Source organism: Catharus ustulatus, chromosome 6 (assembly GCF_009819885.2).
Source record: "Catharus ustulatus isolate bCatUst1 chromosome 6, bCatUst1.pri.v2, whole genome shotgun sequence".
Classification (NCBI taxonomy): Eukaryota; Metazoa; Chordata; class Aves; order Passeriformes; family Turdidae; genus Catharus; species Catharus ustulatus.
Window position 1 is genome coordinate 49,328,099 of NC_046226.1, and position 24,375 is coordinate 49,352,473.

Below are 24,375 nucleotides of genomic sequence, written 5' to 3' on the forward strand. Positions count from 1 at the left end.
TCTTGAGAGCTATCCTGTCAGCATGTAAGGAGCTACTTGTAGGGTGGCTGCAGGGGAGGGCTGTCACCTCCTTTCCCTGACTGGGGAGAGCTCTTGGGAGAGAATTAGCCCAACCTTTTTTGTGGCACATCTAAGTATCTTCTTCTGCTGAAATGCACAGGCTAGTATCTGCATTATCCTTTCTCCACTGCTAGCAAACCTTGGGTTAGTGACTGACTGACAAAGCTCCTGTGCAGCTCTCCTGAACCAACAGCTGCTGCATCAATATACGGAGCAAGCAGAGTACTAATCCCTGGAGACTTAAAGCAGCTTTTGTATGATAGGGAACAGAGGGACAGCAGCACTAATAATGGTGTAGATTCCCTGTGCAGCAGTAGAAGTTTTCAAATCCTGAAAATGAAACAATTTGACAATAACTACTTGTAACCCTTTTGCTGCTGACCTTGCTGACCAAGGGACAGATACGTGACTTAGACACAGTTCTCCCAATTTAGACCTCAATGAGACTGTTAGGGATTTAATTCAATCAGAAAACACAGCCTAGGCATTAGAGAAGACTTCACTTCAGAATTCAGTAGGGTTTATTCTACAAATCTTAGATCAATGCCAATGATACAAGTTTTATGAATTCTCATTAAAAATACAAGTCAGTATAAAGATTCCAATAGTAATATAATGCATGATGATTCAGTTTCAAAACTTAAGGAATGAATCTGTGTTTTGGACCATGCTACAGAAAAGGGAACACAATGTAGAAAGAATATTTAGTTTACCTCCCTTTACTTGAGGAGGGGCCTGTGCCTTATTGCCACAATACCTGAAAAAGCAATATGAAGTGCATAGCAGCCTTGCCTGTACAGTCATTAGGCAAAACTGTTGAATTTAGTATCATAGTCCTCCTCCCCTTTGTTCTGGTCATTAAGGTACATTTTGATAGCCTGATATCATTATAATAACTTAAAGCTATTGTAATACCATCCCCAAAATGGTGATAAACATCAGTCCTTGGAGCTGTAAAATGTTCTTGTGATGCACTGACACTTTTTCACCATGTTAACCATTTTGCCCAGTCTTTCCAGGAACACTAAATACATTCCAATTAAAGGTGAATTAGTTCCATATTCAAAACTCTCCTAGGATTTTTTTAAATGAAGTCTCAGTGCAGTCTAATATTTAAATGTGTTGTTCATAGCTTCAGGCATAGTTAGAATGTAAGTCAGACCTGTTTTCTTGACCCTAGCCCTCTGATATGATGGAAGGTGTGTTATCTTTCAAGGAACAGTTGGAATTTGGCTCCAGAATTGCTAGACCAAGTGCTTTGGATTGGGGGAGAACAAAACTACCCTTTTTTCTGGAAGCTGCCTGCACTTAAAAAGGGGATTTGGCTTCATGAGGCTACAACCTAAGCCTAAAATTTAGAGAAACAGTTTAATTCTCACAAGAGGCAACTCCTGACAAGATGTGCACCTCATCCCCCAAGTGCTGTACTACATCTGTTAATTCTCAGTGACATTTTCACCCTGTCAAGACCAGTGGGATCTCTGGTTGAGCCCAGTCATTTCTTGTAGCAGAACCATACGGACGGCACAGAGCAGGGATCATGCATGGATCTGCAGCAGCAGATAGGGAACAAGGCTGAACAATATGCACACATTTCTGAAGAGGACTTTGGTGCAGACAGTGATGCTTAACTGAAACTCAGCTTTTACCAAAATATTATAGCATAATACAAAAATCTGAAAGAAAAGGGTCAAAAGAAGCTGCTGACTTCCACGCATCAGTTAAAGAAAAAACCCCTCTTGCATAAATGGAGCAGCAGCACAGAACAAGCACCCACTTGGCTACACCAATACATCTTTTCTGCTGTAGAAATTTTCAATAATTATCCACCCAACATCATACTACCATGTTTTAGCATCATACCAAAATGTAGTATTGAGCCATCATGCAGGTTTGGGGAATTTCTTCTGCTGTACTGAACACTGCTGTGCTTACTTTGAATACATATTGTCTGATTTGTCTTTGTAGTAGATGCACCTTTAACAGTCACATTTAATCTGAAGTAAAAAAGTTCAGTAGCCCATACTGGGCTTTTGTCCAGTCAAAGTGACAAAAAAATACAAGGTTGTCATTAAACTGCATATATTATAGAAAAGGGGGTTACTTTGCATTTAAGTCACATTTAATACAAGACAAATTGGTCTGAAACTGAACTGATTCTATTTAGAACAAAGTATGGCACAGATTCCCAATACCTATGGACACTGTGTAAATAACACATTTTTCTCTTTGCAATGATTATCAATTCGCCAAAAACAGTGTAATAGTCAAAAGGGAAGGGTGAAGGAAAACAGATTTAGGAGAAGAAATAAAAAATGCCTAAGAATTGAAAATAAATGATTTCTTTTGTAAGAAACTTTATTTAACTTCATTTTTAAAAATGCATTCTCTCCTCAGAACAAATGCCACCATAAAAAAAAAAAATTGCAGTAGCACACACTTGCACTCAAAAGGAAACATGCAAAACTTTGATGGCTGAAAAATTTTTGCATAAAAATCGAAGACTTCAGGCAAAAGTTTGCCTCTGTGTACCTCTAGGGACCCCAGACCATAAACAGCTTTCAGTGCAATGTCTCTTGCTTCCAATTGGTGGGGAAACATATGGCAGGAGCTTGTCTTCTGACAGCTATGCTCTCCCAGATGTTTGAAGCAAAAACAGTCTCAGCTATGTTTTAAAACATCATTGTTAAACTGTTGCAGAAAGTACAAACAGAATTCAAGAAAATGTCAGAATCCAGTGAAGAAAAACTTTTGAGATCTACCCTGTGCCATACACTTCTTAAAAAAAATTAGACAGAAAAACAAATTTTAATAATACACCCTCTTTAAATTTTTTTATTTCTGAAAGCAGCTCCTTATGCAAATCAAAAGCAGTTCCTGAGTAACTGCAGTAAACAGTGTCTTTTAAATATATTTGCGCCTCAGCTCTTCCGTTTTGGTTCTTCCTTGTTTTTCTCCCCAGTTTTCAAGTTTAATCTCAGTTCTTTTTCAAAAATGTGCAAGTTCAGTTAGCATCGTTTCCAGAAGTCCACAGCTTGCAGGTCTTCCTGCAACAACTCTAAGATCTGCACATACCTAGGCTGTAGTCCTACCCTATTGCAGGCTTTGCTCTCAGACCTGTACAGGATGTGCCCTCACGTCTTCTTCAGCATGCGCCGGGACTGCCACGTGTGGAACTTATTGTAGGCTGTCTGCAGCATCTCTTCTATATGACTTACCAACTGAAACAGGAAAAACAAGAAAACATTGTCCCAGCTGCTGGAAAACAGATCCCTTCCCCTCCCTTCCAGGTGGATTCCTCCTTTTATTCACTAGGAGTAATCTTGCTAAAATCAGAGAAAGGAACTTGAGGCTCTGTTACAAAATATCCACAGAGGGAGCAGTGCACAGAGCTGCTGAGCTGAAAGGGTGGGGGAAGTGACACCCCATTGTGCTATCTGTTCTCATATTTAGTCTGTGACCACTTCAAATCTGTCATGGAGGGAGAGTTCTGAAGTTGTTCAAGTTCTACTTCATGGTGGAAGTGGAAAATGAAACATGACTTCCCTTTCTGTTCTATCACTCCTGTAAGTTCAAGTTACAGTTCTGGTCAGTTGCTAGCATCACTCAGCCAATTGGACAGGGAGAGGTGACTGCTTAAATGTGTACCCAACTTCCCTCTGCTCATTTCCTAGTCAACAAAAAAAATCCCCTAGGGTAAGAAGTAACCAAGTTCTTATCCTCTCATAGTTAAGACTGAAATTGTTAATATGCACCCATATAATTAAAGAGCACTTTGTCCTTACATTTGTGCTTAAATATTGTCTCCGAATCTTTTCTTGGAATGGGCAGAGCTTTGTAACCTGAAATCTTTCCAAGTTGCTCCTCATTTTCACAACCTGAGAGAGACAGAAACAATATTACAATACCGAAGACTTATAGTAAGACAGAAGTTTAATTTCTTTTAACTGCTCTCCAACAAAACACATTGTAACTAATTCTAGAGGCTACTTCAAGTTTGTGTAGTTTGAGGAAGGAAAGTTATTCAAATAACAGTCTCTACCACTTCTCTGTATTTGTTTTTGAGATAAGTGCAATATGACTGGAAGTGCAGTATGCCACTCTGATTATTACTTCCTTAATAAACACAATAAATAGATATAAGATATTCACAAAATGGCTTTTTGCTTCAAGTAAAGACTTTGGATTTTCAGGCTGTGTTTTGCAGCCAACATTCAAAGGTACCTGAATGCAAATTTTTATCTTTGTTATCCAAGCGAGGTCAAAATCAACAGAAAAATAGTTATAATCATGGACCTGGCTATAGACAAACATCTGTCCTTGAAGGCAACTTAGTTCTCAAAAGCAGTGTGTGTTCTGAAGGTTGCATGACAATGATTTTTGCAAGGGATAGAAGAACAAGGGAAACTTGCTTGTACTGTTACTGTGGAGATTATTTCTTGGAGCTGGGGAAGGGAGGTTTTAGTTTTAGTGTTTTGAACTGGAATGAGAACCCTGCAGCTGCAACTGAGCTGCCCATTTCTATTTGAAACTGGCTACAGCTACTGCTCCTAAAGGGAGCTAACAGGGAGGCACAGACAAGGATGATTTTAATTAAGAGTACCAACAGAACTGCTGTGAAAAATAGGGTTTCATATTATTTTGTGACCTTCAGTTCTAGGGATGAGTAAGTGCTCTACTGGTTTGAAGCATGTGTATTAGTTCTATACTTCAGTAATGACAGCCATTCTAAACCATTGGTCATTCTAAACCACATCATAACCAGGGCCAGAAAAGGAAGCTCTGCCTTACCTTTTCTTCTAGGAATGGTGTGTTAACAGGGAAGCAGGACCAGAAGTGTCGTAGCAGTTCCCCTACTGCCACATACAAGTGTTTTAGTTCAGACTGAATGTCATTTGGCACCATCTCTGCAACAGGAAAAAGGGTTTTTTCACATCACTCAAACAATCTCATGTTTATGTGATTAATGAATAACGAGAATAATGAATGAATAATGAGAGCTAAGGCTGACAAAGGAGCTCAGTGATGTATGCTTCCACTATAGTCACAGAAAGACTGGCTGGGAGGGAACACTGAGGTGCCTCACACCTCAGCAGCAATTAGATCAAGACTATCAGCAGCTGTTACACTGAGTCAGCTGCTATTTATGGCTCTATACTTGGAAGCTGGTGTATTATTTAGGGAGATCCATGCCAGGCAAAGAATGGACACCAAACCTAATCCAGGATTAGAAGCAGTATATTTCTATTGTTCTAACAGTGTGGCAGTGCTGCTGCTGGCACCAGCACTGTGTATGTCCTCACAGCACAGTACTAAGAACTCTGTGGTGGGTGCTTCAAGTTTTTCCCTCTCTTATGTTGACAATATGGTTACAGTATGTGGAAGATGAAAAATCCAGACAGGAAAAAAAACCTGTGCCCCAGGCACTCTTAAAGAAAAAAGGGTGTCAGGGTTCAAGAACAAGGAAAGCATCACAGCTGTAAAAACCCAAAGTACAAGTAGTCACTAAAGATGAGCACAGTGAACAGAAGAGTGAATATCAAATTTCAGGATGAGACTGTTAAAAGAAAGAAGTGGTAGTCAGGCTCAAAGAAGTGAAGTATAGCACCCAGTCTGTCAACCAGGGTGGGTAAGAAAGCCTCACCACTGCTTGCTGACTCCTTTCAGTACCATAAAGAACTCATAGTTGCTTTTTCAGCTGTCTGAATCACTTTCTCCTCTTTTTAGATCAAATAACACAAGATAAGGTGGAAAACTGTAATAAATCCTGAGAACAGGGATTCATCTCCTGTGAGACTAAAGAGACAGGAACTCAAACTGGCAGCAATGTGACAACAGGGAAAAGGGGTGGCTGAATGGAGGTGTGAGAAGGAGAGGCTGTCTGATTTGCCCTTGCAGTGTACAAGGAAATTGCCTTTTTTAATAGCAAAATGTGGATCTTAAATAGAGGCTGTAAAAAACTTAGTTTCAGACAATTATCTAGGCTTTGCTTCCTTAAGAGTTTTCATAGAATATGTTGTATTCTACAGTCCAGGAAAAAAGCCAGAAACACTGAACAAGTAAAACCCTGTATCTGTAAGACAACTTGGTATCTATCAGGTGTTTCCTTCATTAGTTGCTATGTAAAATGTTCTCTCGTTCACCTGCCTCAGCACCAGTGCAGCCATTACCACCCCCATGGTGTGGCTGGGTTGTTGCTTTGCTTTTGTTGCTGTAACCCAGTACTACTCCAGCTACATGTTTCCGTATTTTCCTTTATCACTGTAACATTTTCTAAGGGAGAGATGAAATAGCAAGCTAGCTTGTTCTGTGCAATGCAACAGGATACAACTAAAGCATTAGACATCTCCCAAATCCTTACGGTTTATGGCTTGCTGTGTTCCACCCTGCATAAGTGCTCCTCCAGGTGACAGGACTGCAATAGTGCTGGCAGCATCACCACTTGAAAGGACCTGGAGAGAAAGGGAACAAGTATTTCAGGTCACTTTTTCTAATAAATTCTTTTAAAAACAAGATTAGTTGAATACATGTGGAAGTTCAGGTTTTGCTCTTCTCTAGAATTATGTGCTAGAGCTCATTTGCAGTGAAAACTGCCATATTAATTATAACCTCTTCTCTGCCTAGACCTTGAACTGGCTGTGCGCTTACTCTAAAGTAAGACAGAGCATTACTATGCAGAAGTGTAGCAGAATTGTGGCTGCTTTACTTAGGGCCAAACTAGGTTCACAAACAGATTAAGTTCAGCTGCTGGCTGGGGAGATTGGTCACAGGGTTCTGCTGCCCCCCAGGTGCCAGCACAGAGCTTCTGCACAGCCCACAGCAGGCTGACAACCTAAGTACATTTAGGAGCAAAAGACCAGTTCAGTTAAAAACCTGCTCACTGTAACCTCCTAAACTTCTCAGGGTGGGATCAATACACTGGCCTGTGCACGACTGTCCTGCTTTACTACCTTATACCTTGACCATTTCCTCAAAAGAAAGCAGGAACAGAAGAATATAACTGAGCATCAGCAATGACTCTGTTTCCTGTAACAGCTCAAAAGGTATCACCTAAACCTATAAGATAAAACAGTTAATAGAAACTGGAGATAATTCAAGCTTACCATGAAAAATTGAAACTTCAGTAGACATGAGACACAAAACTGTATAGAAAGCAAGATGCTAAGCTAAGATCAAGAGAGGTATTTTTAAAATATACTTCCATACCTGAGTTAGTTTGGGTACATATGATTCCATTTCTTGTCTAATACTATGAAATGAATTAATTATATCCTGACTGGTTGCATATTGCTGTGATTGAATTGGAGTTGGACCATGGTAATACCTGTGAGGTGAGAAAAGGGAAAAGTATTGTTAGTAAGAGTGTTGGTAAAGCAAGAGAGCAAACTTCTGGACAGTTCTTCTAATGTTTCTAATTTTAGATGTTTTGCAATTGTTGACACTATTTACTGATAAAGTACAATATTGCCACATGGGAAGAGGCTGGATTAGGGATGGTAAGGCAGCAAATAATAGCTTCTATTGCTGAATCTGTGATCATAATTTTGCCAATGAAAAGCTACCCCTGCCACCAAGTTCTGGAAATATCATTAGAATGGAGCAATTAGTATCACTTTCAACTGAAACTAAGCTAAATGAAGTTAGGTGCACACATGAAACCATTCACTTTCTGGTAGCATTGCTCCTTTTCTGATGTTTCATCTATGGTTCTCAAAATCAGAAGTCTAGAAAACAAGAGGAGTACTACCAGAAAAATCCTAGACCAGTGAGCAGTCCAAACTATCCTAATTGCACATTTTTTGCCTGGGAGTAGATTTTTCTTGGAACATCTTATGTTTTCATATGCAACACGTTTTTCCACTGAAAGCTGTAATGATGGTCTGAACTGTGACACAAGTCTGTTAGGCTTTCACAGGAATTACACATCAAGGTAATTCAGGCTGGTTTACAGAGACTCAACTCTCTGAAAAGTAAGATGGAATTTGGCAGGGGCATTGGACTAGATGATCTGCAGATGTCCCTTCTTATCCCAACCACTCTGAGAAATAAGACTACAAATTTAAGAGGGAAACTGGTTTATGCAAAAACTCGTATTAGGTTTGTAAACTTAGTTGTAAGACACCTGAGTGTGGCACAGCAGGGACTAAATCAGCTGATCCTGTGTGGGCTATGATGAAACCCCTGATAAACGGGCTCTACTGTGCATTATTTTAACTTACCTATCAGACTTCTTTAAGTTTAGTGCAATAGTTTTAACGGTATTATTCTTTGATAAATCTTCATATTCAATGGCCTCCTGCAGTTTTACCTAAAATGAGCCAAATAATGATACATGTTACTAATGAAGGCACAAGTCCAGACATCCAGTGCTTTCATCTGGTTCACCAAGTTTGAGCTGAAGGGTTACTAAAACCTTAAAGAAAACCCAGGTATGGAATGACTCATGCCTACCCTCCAGAGGGAGTGATGCCCAATGTTGTTCAGGATGGGCCATTTGGAAGTCTTGGCACCATTGCTTTTTCTCCGGATTCTGGTTAAAATTAGGCAATCCAATACTTCCAAAAAGTACACACAGATAATCATTCATGCTATTTTTGTCCATCTAACACCAGATTAGCAGAAATACTAATGATTTAATAGTTGGTGTATAGGAGTATAAGACTAAAACCACAGTAATTACCGCAAGCTACCTGGGGACAGCAGAGCTGTGGAGTATTAGCAGTGAGAGGTAACAGCACAGTGATACAACACTTTGTACAACTAGGAAACTGTTTTTGAAGTCTCCTACTGTCCTGCTACTCTTTCAATCCCCTTTTCATCACATTTCTTCAAGCCTTGCTATATATTTTTCTGCTCAGTAAAACTTGTAGCTTTTGAGGAAAGTCAAAGACTACCCCAACATTTAACAACACATGTACTCTACAAGGTTTTCTCACAATACAGCCAAGTTTTGAGTCTCTCTGATGTTTTCTGTTTAGGCTGTCAACTCCAGGAAGAGTATTCAATTCAGTTTTAAAGCAATTACAGTACTCTTCCACTTTGTGAGCTGCTCTGGTTAGTCTGGACCGGGCTGTTGCCCTGTATTTCATTGCACCAGAATGTCACTACATTCTCAGTTCAACCTCATTTCAGCTTCTGAATAAGATGAAGGTTGTCACGTGCCAGTTTCATCCTCCCCTCCACAAACAACACACGTGACAGGGTAATATTGGAGCTTGAACACCAATATCCTTTTCTGATGGATGTTCTCTACAAGTTTTCAGGTATTTGAAAGAGAAACAAAAGGAAGCGGGCTGAAAATAGAACTGCAGCAAATGGAAAGAACCAGATTTCTGAGTCCAATCTGAAGCATCTTTCCTTTCATTGGGCACTACTGAAGAGATAAACAACACAACACTTCAATGTGTAACATTTGTTTTCACTAAGAGGTAACAAGGCTTCTTACAGGCTGTCAGGTTGTTATTTTATATACTTCTAAACAAGGCTAAAAAAGTTTCACTTCAGATGTGTCATAAAACAGGTAAGGAACTTTCAGCAATTTTTTGAGAGACAGAGCTTCCAGTTCCATTCAGTTAGAATCACATCAGCTAACTTTATACCTTTTTCAGTGGTGGCTGAAAGAAATCTGAATCCCTGGAGTTTCCATCCGTACTGCTGGTCTCACTGTAATGGTCATTTTGTGCTTCTCTTAAAATAGAGAAACAGCATTAAGAAGAATTCACCTCACAGGAAACTTAAGATACAAGCTAGAGACAAAGTAAATACATCTGTTTCAAAAACTTAATATGCATGTTCACATACTTTTTCCCCCATATGTCTCAATTTCTAGCAGTTGATGTAGACAGGGGGGGCCAACTGCTCACATTAACCCTGTTTGTCACTGGGGAAATTCAACAGCAGGGGAAGGTGCTGGTCCCTCTCTTCAGAAACAGCACCATGCCAACAGTGCATGTGGGACACAGCTAAATCATGGCTAAATTAGAAACACTTTGTATACACAATTATGCAACCAGGTATTAGCAGAGCTCTGGGAGCCCTGCAATACAGCTGTTCCAAGAGACCTATCCTGTTGTCCCTTCCTGAACTGAGAAACAGAAACACACTGTGCCCAGGAGAGATTGCTTAAGGTGTAGTGTTTAATTTGTGAAAAACAGAAGAACAATGCGAGGGAGCCCAGCTAAACAGAAGGAAATATTAACTAAGATCTCTCACAGTTAAGGTCTGTAGGATTTGGGTAGAGCAGTAATCCTTGCTGATTGTCCAGAAAGCAGCTGTAGAGCAGATGACCTGACAAGTGTTTTTGATCAGGGGCAGGGTACTGCACCTGAGGAGTCTTTCATCTGATCCACCTATGCCACACTGCAGGAAGCCCCAGCAGACCTGCTCCTGGAAGGCAGGATATAGGAACTCCCTGTACCAGACCTCATCTGCACACAGAACACTACTTCTGCAGCTTTCTACAGGGCTAGACATCTAATGCAGACACATTCTTGCCTTTTTAATCTGCTTTATAACATAACTCAGTTAAAAATAGCAGTTGTCATTTCAAACATCTCTGAAAAACTTCTATAAAGTAAAATGAAACCTAAAGGTATTTTCATTTTTTGAGGAAAATAATTCATTCATTGAAAAATTAAGAGAAAAGGTTGTATGAATAACTGAAGATGTGCTTTTGTTTTGGAAATTTCTTAAATTTTACTCCAAAAATCTTTTACACAACACTGAAACTTACTGTTTCCTGAGGCCAGCTGCAAGGACCATGGCACTATGATGATTAAAGCGTTTTATGATGGCAGCATTGCTACTTTCTCTAGCAGACTTTGAGGCATTTGATGTAGAGGCCACAGAAGCAACACCATAGCCCTACAAAGAAAACAACATTGATTCTTTTCTGCCCCCAGAGCAGCAGGACAATTCTGTTTTCACTTGAGTCAGGAAGCCCCCTCCTCTGCATCATCATCCACAGCATCATTTTCCTACCTTTGCAACACCATCTCCTTATGTACTTTGAAAAATCTCCAGTGACTGTTTTATTCTGCTAAAACTTGGCAATTTAGAGGTGTCAGAGAGAAGGTAACAAGTCTTATACAGGTAATTCTATAAGACCATGATATAACTAAAAACAGAATTAGTAAAAAAAAGGATCACCTGTGCAAAAAAGCATTGATGGCAAGGAAAATACAGCAATTGTTTGACTGACTGCTTTTTAACACCTAGGGGGACACCAGCAGCCCACAGGTTAAAATACACCTGTCAGGAGAATGTGATACCACTAGAAAATTCAAAAAACCTCAAGCCTTAAAATGCTGGCAGAGCTCCCCATATGCCAGATGGCACTTGACCCCATGGGCAGATTCATGCTTACTGTTAACCAGCCTCAAAAGCAAATCAGGGCAGTTTGCAGAGCACTTCAAACACACCTATCCTAAACTCATGGCCCAGTTTCAGAATGCTAGCTTTGGACAACCCCCACAAAAAGAAAATGAAAAAAAAGAAAAGAAAACCCACCAAAAACCTAAAAATTGTAGCTTCATTGTTAACTATAACTGAACACTTTCAGTTAAATCAACTGCAGAAAAGCACAGCTCTGAGTTACTTCACATTATGGTAGAGCATTGATATGAATTGTTTGAACTTGTTCTTGGAGGCAGGTAATAGAACAAGCTAGTCACAATTTTAGCAAAAAAAGGTATTTGAAGCTAAACAAATAACAATGTATAAAGTGTCCTTCAGTTAGGCCGAATCAAGTAGCAATGTTCAAAGAAAGAACAAATCCTGTTTTGTGCTACTCTTCTGTATATTGTCACAGGGTTTAAAAGGTAGGAAAAAAACAGGGTTCACTTTAGACAGAAAAGCTAAAGGAAAGAATAATTCTTTAAAAAAGGGAAGTCCTGCATTTACACCCTGCACACCAAGGCAGATGTGACCACACAGGTCCATGGGCACAGTCTCCATTTCCCTTCACACCCACAACAGTAGGAATGTTGAGTACCCAACCACTGCAACTGCCTAGTATGGGATTTATTTTAGAATTAACATTTGTAGTAGTTTTAAAAGAAGGATCCACTTAAATGTAAGTAAGGAAGGGTTTTCTTCTGGATTTTTTGTTTGTTTTCTTTTTTTTTCCCCCAGTACTTACTTCATCTAATGTTTTATCTTCCAAAGCTGTTAAATCTATCAGAGGATTTTTCACTCCTTGAGACACCATTGCTTTTAACCCTGTGTAAAACAGATTTTAAAAATAATGAAAAAATGTATCTAAACAAACTGAATACCTGTGGGATAATAAGGTTATATTTAATCTTTAAAAGAAGACAAAGGTTCTTCACAGGCCCAAATAACACTGGGACTAAAACTTTAAACCTTTTTTAAAATTCCATTTAAAATAAGCAATGTGGGAAGCTACTCCAAAACATCTTCCTACTAATTAGCCCAGTTTTCACCAACTTCTACACATAACTGAACACTGATTAAAAAAAATGGAGATATAGTAGTGGGAACTGGGAAGCCAAAATAGTGTTTCCTCTAATTTTGACAGTCTTCTGCTGCCCTGCCTGGTGATACCCTTGACTTGTGAAGGGTTTTGCATTCCTAATAGATTAGCCAAAATATGTATTATGGAATGGTGGTAAGTGATCCCAAGTCCCCACATTTCTGTCACAAACCTATCTCAAAAGTTCATAAAAAACTTGAATCAGATAATATTTTAGAATTTCAGCGAACAAGCATGGCAACTCCTCTGGAAAATCTGGACTATAGGTATGTCATTTACTAAAATCCCATGTATAACAAAAGCTGTACCTGTTGTAACTTGTGCACATACCACATAACAAAACCTACTGTGTATACAAAGTTATTCCACGGTGACTGATGGCACATAATACATCTACTGGGATGGTATATTATGGAATTTATAGTGAACCTTACTTCTAGTGCTGCCACTTTCCAAAGGCTAATTTGTTCCAAGAAATGTTCTCACTGTGAAACATGCTCAGAATGGCAAAGCTGTAGCTAACTTTCCATGACCATCTGTAGCTTTTAAAAAACAACAAATCTGTAGCTTTCAGCTTACCTTTCTCATCCAGTTTGGCACATTCTGCAAAGAGGTCTTTTGAGCCTGTATTGAGCCTGTCCCGATGAAAATAATGAGACTGAAAAAATCGTGTCCAGAATTCCCTCTCGGTCATGTTATGTGGAACATTCTCTGCATATTTCATTTTTACTGTGAACAAAACCCAGAACAATTACAAACTGTTTCAGGAATCTTAGTGGTATTTTATGTTACCATTTCCTTGATGGCTTCCTTGCTTTCTGGCTGCCTCCATTCATTCCCATTAAATGGAAGGGACTGCAGTAGTTAAGCATGAGCAAACAGGTACTCATTTATGCCTGTAAGGCTTTGAAAAGTGATGTAACAGTGGCCTGAACACTCTTGAGCTGCCCCCATAGTAGGGGCCAAAATGAATCAATGTCAATGTTCATTACAGTGCATGGGAAATGACGGAAATCAGGTTCTTTTCCTCCCAAAGGTGATTTCATGAAAAATAACAATTAATTGGGACACTGAGTAGGAGAGTATTATGTGAATCAAACATTTACTCACAATTTAAAAACCAGAAAGTCAACATAAGTTAAAATGTTTTCATTTAATAAAATTAAGTTTTCATTTCAGAAGTATATTTTATGCTTTTATGAAACATATGAATGTGCTTCTTCCAGTCCCTCTAATGAGGCAGGGAAAATTATCCAGAAGACTGGAAGATATGGTTCCTTATACTTCCAGGCTCAGACTAACATTTTAGTCTTTCTGCAGTAAGATAGTAAAAAGACCAATCTTAAATGGATGTGTTTGGTATGTAAAACACTACTCTTACCTGCAGGGTATGTCCTAAATATGGATTCAATAATATCCGAAGTCAAGTTATACCTCAGCCCGTTGCAGCCATCTGTCTGAGGCCGTACATCAGCCTGAGGAAAAGCACACAGGGGAAAAACAGTCGTGTCTGGATGCTTTCTCTAACTGGAGAAGGAAAAGAACTGGCATCTTGCAAGCAAGGTCTGCTGCAGGTAAGATAATCATCTTCCTCCAGTAATCCATAGTGTATTTGATCATATATAGGTATTTTAGAATGAGGAATGAAGGAGCAAACATGAATTGCATTATTATACTTGCCACCTAAGGGATGATATAACAAGCAGACTGCAGGCTTTAGAAAGCAAAGAGCACTCCATTCATTGGTCAAAACAAGGTATGCTTAATTAATTTATGCTTATTTTTGTGCCTTAAAAATAAGTAAGTATACTGTATATGCCTCATGTTTTATTGTTCACTCAACAATTCAGCTAGTGAATAATCAGTGGCTATAATGAAGTGACAAAAAAGGATTTATGGCTCTTACACCTTATTCCCTTATACATTATAAACATCTCAGTATAACTGGTAAGTAACACTGAATTAAAAGCTTGAGGGTTAGCTGTAGTCAGAACTCTGAACTTAGAGCTCTGTGATCTCTAGGAAGCTCTGGAGGAGGCGAGTGTTCCATCCAGTTCTCGGAAACAGGAAAAGTACATGACTGCACAGGCTGGTGCCTTTTCCTCCTTTTCCTGTGTACCTCAAGTCTAGCTCTTGTCCATCTTCTTCCTAGGCTAACACTCATTCTGAGCAGAGCCAGATTTAACTTGAATTGGGACACACAAATATCCGAAGAAGTCTTCACAAATGCAGAGAACACAAACATAACCAGTTAGTTTAAGAATGCTTCAGTTTTGAAGGTTTAGTGGGTTTACTTTTTGCTGTAGATGTAAGAATAATGGGAGACAGGAAATCAGAGCAATCAAATTTGTTTGGCAACTGCTTCAGGTTTTTCCAAGGAAGGGGAAAAATCCAAGTGGTTGTAAACTAGCAGCTAAATTTAAACAATTCCTACCTCCTCTTTCCCTCCCAAACCCACTGTGTGCACAGTTATTACAAAGGTGGAAGTGGGATTCTATCTAAAGAGTCCTATCTCTGAATTTTGTTGCAGAAGCAGAAACATGTCTCTGTGTGAGGAATGTGAAGTTGTATCTAGATTACTTTTAGACTGCATTGAATTTACTGAAGCACAGTTTCTACAAATGAGTAAAGTAACTGAGTTAGAGAAAAAGAGAGAGAAAGTGAGCTTCCAGATACACAAGTTGTTCTTCAAGTAGCTGAAAGCATGTACTGGTTTAAAAAACTGGTGAGGGAATAAAATCCTTATGTTTCATTTATGCATGTCATTGCTGCCACAAATATGCTCTTTAATTTATTGAGCTCATACACCTTAACCTAGTGACCATATATTCACATCACTCCCGTTTTACAGAAGGCAGAGCAGCAGCACAAACATCATCTGCCTACTGGCAATTTAAAGTTCAAATTGGGCATCTTAAACTGACAACATTTTGAGGTTGTAGATCAGCAGGACTCTTTTTTTTCCTCCTTTACACTTGGAATAGCAGAGAGATGTTGACGAACCAGGACAGTACAACATTCATGTATATGGGAATAAGGCGCATGAGCAGAACTCTCACTTTGCCCGATTTGTGTGCTCTAAAATCCTACAAGTTAAAGGTTCAACATACCAGGAATGCTGCAGAGATGCCCACATCCTGCTTACTAGGTGCTGCAGAATTATCCCCTGCATTCAGGCTTAAACGGTTGGCCCAGAATTCTTCAGCACTGATTACTTGGCTCACAACAAGGTCTTTATAGAGCTGAAACAAAACAGGATCTTCTTGCAGCATTCTGGTAAAAGAATGTATTGAATAGAATTGAAATACTGCAGAATAAGTGATGAGCATTTCCACAACTAACACAAGTTCACACAGGAACAGAAACCAACTTTTCTTTCAAAATGTAGTGCATTTCTTAACAAGACTAAGTAAACAACCAATGTCAATAGCACTGTTTGTCTGAAAAGACTTAAGAATTGGATGTTAACACTGAAAGTTAGAAAACAGTAAAGCCTAAGAAAAAGTTAATGTGGGATTTGTGTCTTGTCCTAAAATACTCTGTGGTGCTTTTGTGTCCTTGCACACCAGGACTGGAATCTCCTGAACTGTAAAAGCACAATGAATATTCTTGCTGTTCCAAAACAGAACTATGATGGGGGAGGAAAAAAAGGGAGATTTCAGTGCTGTCCAATTCTTGGTTTAAGATCTTTAAATTTAATAGCTACTGATCTCTATTCTAGTGCAAGAGTATAGATCACAAAATATGTATGGGATAAGATCCCTTAAAACACATTATCCCAATGGTTCCTCATTTATGTTTCTGTGGTAACAGTAGCATCTTTATCCCTTAATCAGACAGAGCACAAGTGTGAGACACATTCTGTCTCATTACTTCCACCAGGTAGCAATTTTTATAAAAATTATCATCCACATATCAGGTATCACTACCCAAAATGCAAAGACTGTGCACCTGAATCTTCACTTGTATTTAAACAGCTGTTTTTACAGCTGTGTACCCTATTAGAAACCCAATTTTCAGGGAAGTGTGCATGTGTGCTCACAATCTGCCAATAACCCCATCAGTCTTTAACATGTACCTCAGGGTCTTGATCAATTGCAAACACCAAAAAAAAATTCAGGAGTCTTAGGGATACACGCTCTAAGGATGAACATGGATAAACTGCAATCTGGACAGAATGAAAGCCTTTAGCTGCTCTAAGGATGAAGTAGGATGAGGTGGAAGTGAAAGCTTTGTGGCAGGATAGCCCTATCATGTTTTAACCAGCAGGGTTTTTCCAGTTTTTCTTATTGTCACAGGTATGGATTAGTGGCAGTTCTTACAAATTAGCACAGCTGAAAGCAGTCTGTTATTCTGGTTATTTCATTAAAGCTTGGAATTTTGGTACATACCCAACTCCCACATATCAATAAATGGAAGAAGTGCCATGGGGACTCTGGATGTTGTATCCTTCCACAAGAGGCTGGATCTTTTCTGCCTTATCTGTTGCAATTAAGCTAATGAAGCCCCATCATCAGAATTGGACTTCTAATCAAGAGAACAAACTATGGCTGAATACATGCAGGGATTCTGGCTTTCCTGTAACTAGAAAAGCTCCTGATACTTTATGGTGGGATGCCGTAAAACTCCATTTAAGAAGGTAAAGATTCAGAGCTAAGACTGCCCGTGTTCTCAGCATCAATACTGTCAGAAATAAGGCACATAGCATAAAGAAATGAGTATGGGAACAGTGCCAAAGCAGGCTGCACTGCTGCAGACCCTAGTGGTTGCTGCAGTACTGGAACCAGTTAATCCTGATTGTGTCACAGCTCCAGCACAAGGGCTCTTGCCCTTCTGCTGGGAAATCTCCTTGTTAACATCCACTCTGTCCCATGAGGCAATGCTCTCATGTTTTGAAAAATCTAGCTTTAACTTAACTATGCTCAGAGCTATAACAGTCTTTAGAAATGGAAGCCATTAGACACAGGATTCACAGCAGACATTAGAATGAAGTGAAACTCATCAGGGAAGATGCAGAGAAGAGAGCTCTGTGGCCACAGGGACTGGTTTAACACAAACATTTTAAAGGAACGGAAATGTATCTCAAGAGTCCATTGGGAAAAGGACTTAGGTCCTCAACATCTTCTAAAATATTTCTTAGAATAAACATCCTGTATGCCAAATAACAAACTGCAGCCTCTCAAGTGAGATGCATGAAAATACCTAACTATTTACTAATCTATAAAACATCAGGAAAGATTTGGGGGCAAATGGGGGCTCTATGAGGAGGAAAAAAAAAATATCATCAGGCTCCACACAATTTCTGGAAAAGGGAAAAAAAATCTTTCAAGCAGTTTTTCTAATTGATACATATATATTTAAGAAGACTAGAGACAGACTGCCAGGTGGGTGCTCTCCTCTCATAGTTATGCATAAGAAAGACCGGGTGGCAGCCAGACTGGCTGCCTTTACACCTCAAGAATGTGTCACTAAGCACACAAGTGTAGTCTCAACATGCGACAGTTATGCAAGTCTCAAGGAACAGCCTTGAAATTGAACGCAGGGAGATTTTTACTAGTGAAACAATTGCTGTATCACTCATGTTGAAATAGCAACAACTGTTAACAGAAATACCCAATAGTTAGCTAACAGTCAGAAGGAAAAAAAAACAAAACAGACTTTTAGGCTGCTAACCCTTTACCTGTTCTTCTCCTCAAGTTCTTTATTAGCTTTCCTTTTGAACTTGGGCAACAGTTGTTGAAGAAGATCCTTGACTGCATCTCGCTCCTTCACTGCTGTGCTTTCATTGGAGAAATGGAAGTTGGTTGTGTCCCCTGCATGCAATACCAGCTGCAGCTGAATTTTAGCTTTACCTTCTGGACTGATTTTCTGGCCTAGATTCCAGAGAGACAGACAGTAAGCTTATACAAGAAACTGTCTTCCCCAGAGTATTTGTTATAAGCAGTTATTCTCATCATCCAATTAAATACCATTCTCCTGCGTGTGAATTGCAGCTGTGAAAATGGAACAGTCAGTCTTCCCCTTGAATTAGTTTGAACCCTGCACCTTGTTCACTCTGAAATACAAGACACAGATAGTAGCAGCCTGTTGCTCAATATCCTTCAGCTCCTGCTCAGGAGTCCTGATTCATCTTTGCATTCCCAACAGCATCCATTAGAAAACTGCTGCAAATGAGGCTGTCATCACCTGGACACTTTAACCTGGAAACCATCCAGGCTGCTGCTGAAAGGTGACCTCATTCCCCCTTTCCATATCTTCCTGCTGCATTTCTTGTATGATTGCTAATGTTTGTGCAGCAAGCTGAACCAAGGAACTGCTCCACTGAAAAGCACCCCCTTTTGTTTTTCCAGCTGGCCCAGCTCCTGCAGAAGAACAGTGGTAGGAAAGCAGAGGCAGGGCAGGTAAGAGCATATCTGGATCCCAATTTACAGTGGTGAGCCAAATGCAGTTAGCCAAGTTACTGGAGTTACTGCTCCCCAAGTCAATCACCAATGCCTCCAGGGTATTACTACACCCTCATGACTCATAAGAAAAACCTAATTCCAGCTTCTATCCTCATAACCAGAGGGAGCAGAGGCTGGGACACCTATGCTTATGGACTGTTGTGCTATAGTGATTTTAGTGAAGCACTGCAAATGGCACATAACTTTTAATATCAGCCCTTTCTCTAAAGCAAGTGGGAGATAGGAACCTGTTCAACACTAAATCACCTTCTCTATTACAAATTTACAAATACATTTCACCCTTTCTTCACTTCAGATGACAAAAAGCACATCCAAGTTATCTAAGTTAAAATACTTCAATGCCTATACACGCACGTATTTAAAATACAAGCTGCTTAAGTGTAAGTAAGTAGCTAAACAAAACCTTCACGAAGTTGATTATTATAGGTGAACAGGGCTTTTAAATCTTCTATCACTTTCATATTTAAGAAAAGATAATCTTAGTTCTGACTCATCACACACTTTTGATCATGCTGCAGTGCTTGTATGTGACTTTAAACAGTAGTAATCACTAAACCATTACCAAGTGACACACACAACTTACTTTTTATTCCTTCTTTGGCATTAGAGCACATGAAATATGAGCACTAACTGGAGCCAGAAAGGCAGCATGCTATAGACATTTACTGTTTAGTTTTGACTTGCAAGTACTCTGCTGTTGCAACAGCAAATGCTTATTTCAGAATGTTACCAGCTAGGCCAAACTACAGAAGATGACACTTCTGAAGCTATGGTCTGTTGGATGAAAATGAAACTGAGTTCATTTTATAAGAAAATTGAAACAGCTTTAGATACTCAGTTAAACAGATGACATGTCAGACAGTTTCTCTGTTAGACTGAAAATCCTATACTCTTCCTCAATCCTCCTCCCACCCCTCCCTCTACAAGGATATCATGTAAGTTATTTTTCTGCTCAATTTATTGCAGAAGTTTATTAAAGTTAATCGTAAATGTGGCGTAAGTTAAACATCTGAAGGCTATAGAACTTGTGTGGTAGCACCCTTAAGCTGGTGATACTTTACCAGAGTCCTGATCTCTGCTGCTACAGAGGAGCCTGGCCAGAGCTCGGGACCCCTTGCCACCTTCCTGAGGTAGCTGTAAATGGCATTAAACGGCAGCTTTGTGTGATACTAGCACAGCCGCGGCAGCAGTGCTGAGTGCAGCAGGAGAGCGGTCACTCACATTTGATGTCTGCATACATGTGGCTGACGGTGAAGCGATCCTTGCCCTCGGGTGCCCACGCAATGCGTTCAGCCATCAGGTACAGGGCCCCATCCTGCTTCTTCTGACGCACCTTCTTCACTATCAGCAACACTTCTTCAGATGACGTTGCCATTGTGGCTACAATGAGCTATTAAAAACATATAGTTGAGCTGATTAACTATAACTATTTTTACTGTAACTCTTTCACTACTCCTATCTATATTAAAGTATTAGAGCCCACATTCACTTATTCACGCCTATATAATTTTGGGAGTATTTCAGATAAACATTCTCCTTTCTTTCAGTGCAATCAGCAAATTTACTTGAAACAAAATATTCCCACCTACCCAAATAATTCATCCAATTAATTGCTGATACTGCTTTTGATCCAGCAGAAGACCCATAAATCTTACATTTAACTTGATAACTAAATTTTCCCATTTTACTGTCCCTTTACTGTTTTTTCAAGGAAGAATATTGAAGCTAAGCAATAACAAATTCCAAATCTCCTCTGGCATTGGCAGCAATTCCCTTCTTCAGTGTGAATGGCAGATGCTAAGTCATTTCAGAAAAGGGAAGGATACAAGGTATGTGAAAAATCAAGGATTTTCAGTTCACTGTGCTAAAGATAAGGTAGCCCAGGAAGACTTGGGTGTTCTTACTGTGGTGGGTTTTTGCCCAAGGTTTGAACAATGTTTTGTACACTTGACTGCAGCTGGCCAGTCCCTCTCCTCTGAAGTCTGAGGAACTAATGCTACACATACTACAGCACAATGATAATTCTGTCAGCAGTCTCAATCCAACATGCCTTTGGATCCTTGCTGCATTGTTCTCCCCAGCAGTCACTATCATTCCTCTCTCCAGGTTCACCCTACAGCCTTAAATTTTGCAACAGATAAAGGACATGGTGAGTAAACGCTGTCAAACATACTGTTGGTACACGTATCAAAAACGTACATCTTTGGTAAGTTTGCTTAGGTTTAGTGCATCCAGTTGCTGTATTTTGTGTACCATAAACTTTACTACTAATATGCAAAATACTTTTCTAATGCTGATGTAGATGTTTCATGTGCTTTAGAATACCTGTAATATTTTCTGGGACCTGTGCCAAAGTTAAGATTGTAACCTGCATCAACTATCACACTACTAGCAGATATCACAAAATGGTAGTTCTAAGCATTGGAGTTCACATACTTCTTTTTATTCTTTAAAAAACCCAAAAAACAACAGCCAGAAGTAAGATAAGACATTTTATTCTGACAATTTGGACAGTAGCATAGCAAATGAATTAAGTAACACACTCGATGGAAAGATGTAATGGCAAAAGGGCTCTGCACTTATACTTCACTCCTTCACCATTCCAGCCATCCAAGGCTTTGCTAAAGAGTTCAGTCATGCTGAGCTGAATGTGGAGTTTCACATCAGCACCACTGCAGCAGTCACTAGAACATGCTGTGCCACATTCAGAGCATCCTTGGTAATACTTCTTTCTCAGAAAACTGCATGGCATGATTTCAGGACTGTTCCCTAGCATAATCCATTACAGTCTCCCAGCAGCATTATTCCCTTTCAGTGCTATTCACACAACCATTTTATGTAGCTTCCTGTTACAGGTCTGCAGTCTCATCAGCACCTCATCCTTACTGGAAAAAGGGAGCTGGTCACAGACTCTCAGAGACTGGAAACCTCACCATGTGCAAGACTAGGGATTTGATGTTTTTCTCCTTTTGTTACTTTATAGTCCTTTAAGGTCATTATTACCCAATGCAATGGAGGCAAACCCACAGAATACAAAGAAACTAAACCCATACAGAACAACAAGAAAAAGGAAAGCATTTCCACAGTCAGGCTCATTTCGATGCCAGCTGCTCTGCTTTTCTACCACGCCATGTCACCTACCTACACCCAGTCTTTCAACTACAGAAGCAAAGAATCAACTACCAACAGCTCCCAACTTCTCCTTTAGAGCCGTTCTAGTACCCTGCAGTGTGCAATCTGTGAGAGCACAATTATCCCACAAGTGGCTCATTCCACCTTCTGGGAGGGTGAGCGCACTGGTTCATGCTGTTCTTCTTTCTGTCACTGCTGTACTTCCTTTTTCCTGCAGTAATTTACAGTAGCAGTGGGATGATACAACTCACAAGCACAGTAAGCATTACCCAAAATGGAGAAAATCCTGAGCTGTCTTTTGAACAGTACATCAGAAAGAACAAAAAAACCTATATAATAATAGGGATTTAGGAAGGTTACAGTTTGTCACTAATGGAAACAAAATGGCTTCATGTTACAAGAAATACAGGAAAAATTCTAAAATAGAAATCTTGCTTGAGGACTGATCACATTCCGTGTCTCCTACAGGGAAGGCTACATCCTTGCTAAGCAAAGCACACACAGTATGGAATTCAGGTTCCTTTTATTTTTTTTTTTTTTTGACATGTAAGGCTTACTATGCAGCAGAGTGAGCGCCATCAATGATGTACTTGTGCCTGTCCAAATCTCATAACCTCTACATTTAACATCTGAAGTTTCCAGGAATCAGTACTGTGGATGATGACACTGCTGCTGTGCAGGGCAAGATCTGCCACATGCAGAGAGAGACAAGCTGTTATTTTGCCGCTTTAAATGGTAATTTTAATCTGCTGCAGCATTAGTGTTCTTCAGCTGCTGGTTCAAGTATTGTCTAGAATAGGAAGGTCAGACAGTTTATTTTAAATTCCTCAGCAGCAGAGCTTGGTCAACAGCTCTAAAAGCACTTGGATCAACCAGAAGCCCTAACCATGAGGTACACCCTGTCATCAGGCCTGTCTTGGGGATGTTAATTTCAGCTGCAGTTTACAATGGGCAAGGTCTATTAGAAAGCCTCAGTGTTGGCATAGACCAGAAGAAATCTGTGTGATTATCCACCTACAAGCCCTCCCTTACCAGCTCTGTGGGAGAAAACACAGCTTCTGGAAATACCATCAAATTCCAACAGCTATCCTTCCTCCATTGCAGTGAATCTTGCTAACCACTTTTAAGACCAGGTGTCTCTCATCTCTGTTTTTTACAATGCCTGTTCTGAACACTCTCTGTTACTAGCATTTCACTCCAGCCTCTTCCCATATGGCTTTGACGAGTTCTAAGCAGAAATAAAGGAAACGCTTGCATGTTTTAATAATCCTGACTTGGCCAGGGTGGGCACAGCCCGGCAGGAGAGCTCTGACAGATCAATGCAGGCCTTGCTGCTGCTGGGCTTCCGCTCTCCGCAGGCAACAGCAGAATCATGGAATATCTGTGCCAATGGCCCAGGCTGACCCGCAGCGGCACGCGGACGCTGCCAGGTCCGGGAGCGGGCAGAGCAGCACCCCGAGGGGTGGCAGGGATCTGTCAGCGGGATGGAGAGGTAGCAGCAGTGCCGCTTGTCCCGAGCACGGCGGGGGGATGCACGATCCTGAGGGGCCAGCCCGGCCTTCTCCCCATCCGCATCACCCACGCTCCGGGAGAGATGTCACCCTGCCACGAGACGGGCCCGAGGACACCCGCGCCGCCGGCCCCACGGCAGCAGGCGGGGAAGGCGCTGCCACGGCACCTCTTTGTCTGCCACCGCACCGGGCCAAGCGCCGGGAGGAAGCCCTGTGCCCCCGGCCGCGGTGCCGCCGGCGCAGCGCTGCCATCTCCCCGCTACCCCCGCGGCCCCGGGCAGCGCAGATCGGCGGTGCCGCCGCCTCTTTCGTCCCTTCCCTCAGCGCAGCTCCGGCCCGGCCACCGTCACACGTCCGCCGGGCAGGACGGAAGCGCGGGAGGCGAAAGGCCGCCGCGGCACCATCGCGACGCGGTCCCGCCGCCCCCGGGGACGGATCGCCGGGGCAGCGCGGCCGTGAGGTGGATCGGGCCCCGCGGCCTGCCCGGCGCCGCCGTTCCCCCGCGCCCCGCGCCGGCGGCTCTTACCGTGCGGGCTGCGCCGGGAGCTGCTCCGAGTGGGAGCGGCGCTACGGGGGTCGGGCCGCGGCCGCCGCCGGGGCCATGGGGCGGGCGGGGCGGGCACGTGACCGGAACGGGCCGCGGGGCGCCGGGGGTGGGGCCCGCACCACGTGACAGGGGAGCGGCTGCGACGCGGCGCGTCCCCGGCGGTCACGT

The 24,375-nt window shown here is 41.1% G+C and overlaps 1 protein-coding gene and 1 long non-coding RNA gene across 3 annotated transcripts; one reads left to right on the forward strand and one right to left on the reverse strand.

Annotated features, from left to right (window-relative positions):
* Window positions 1-563: 563 nt before the first annotated feature.
* Window positions 564-24,269, reverse strand: GTF2H1 (general transcription factor IIH subunit 1). 2 transcript variants are annotated; one of them, XM_033062201.1, is made up of 15 exons: window positions 24,187-24,269; window positions 20,239-20,407; window positions 18,234-18,426; window positions 15,664-15,826; window positions 13,935-14,028; window positions 13,133-13,282; window positions 12,200-12,279; window positions 10,793-10,923; window positions 9,660-9,747; window positions 8,280-8,368; window positions 7,267-7,384; window positions 6,422-6,512; window positions 4,852-4,967; window positions 3,846-3,938; window positions 564-3,281 (listed from the first exon to the last, which is right to left on the reverse strand). In XM_033062201.1, the coding sequence occupies exons 2-15, from the start codon at window positions 20,390-20,392 to the stop codon at window positions 3,195-3,197; spliced, it is 1,647 nt and encodes a 548-aa protein (XP_032918092.1). In that variant the 5' UTR covers window positions 20,393-20,407; window positions 24,187-24,269; the 3' UTR covers window positions 564-3,194. The 2 variants fall into 2 exon arrangements, with proteins under 2 accessions (XP_032918092.1, XP_032918094.1); XM_033062203.1 differs by lacking the exons at window positions 20,239-20,407; window positions 24,187-24,269 and having other exon boundaries at window positions 15,664-17,049; window positions 18,234-18,299.
* On the forward strand, window positions 20,421-23,416 carry LOC116997461. Its single transcript, XR_004418192.1, has 2 exons — window positions 20,421-20,846; window positions 20,975-23,416. It is a non-coding gene; the product is annotated as an uncharacterized LOC116997461 (long non-coding RNA).
* Window positions 24,270-24,375: the final 106 nt, after the last annotated feature.

Coding starts and splice junctions, on each gene's coding strand:
- GTF2H1 (XM_033062201.1), bottom strand. CDS start 20,392: ATGGCAACGTCATCTGAAGAAGTGTTGCTGATAGTGAAGAAGGTGCGT. Junction 18,427..20,238: donor CATGTATGCAGACATCAAAT/GTGAGTGACCGC, acceptor TCTGGAATCTAG/GCCAGAAAATCAGTCCAGAA. Junction 4,968..6,421: donor AACACAGCAAGCCATAAACC/GTAAGGATTTGG, acceptor TTCCTGTTGCAG/AGATGGTGCCAAATGACATT.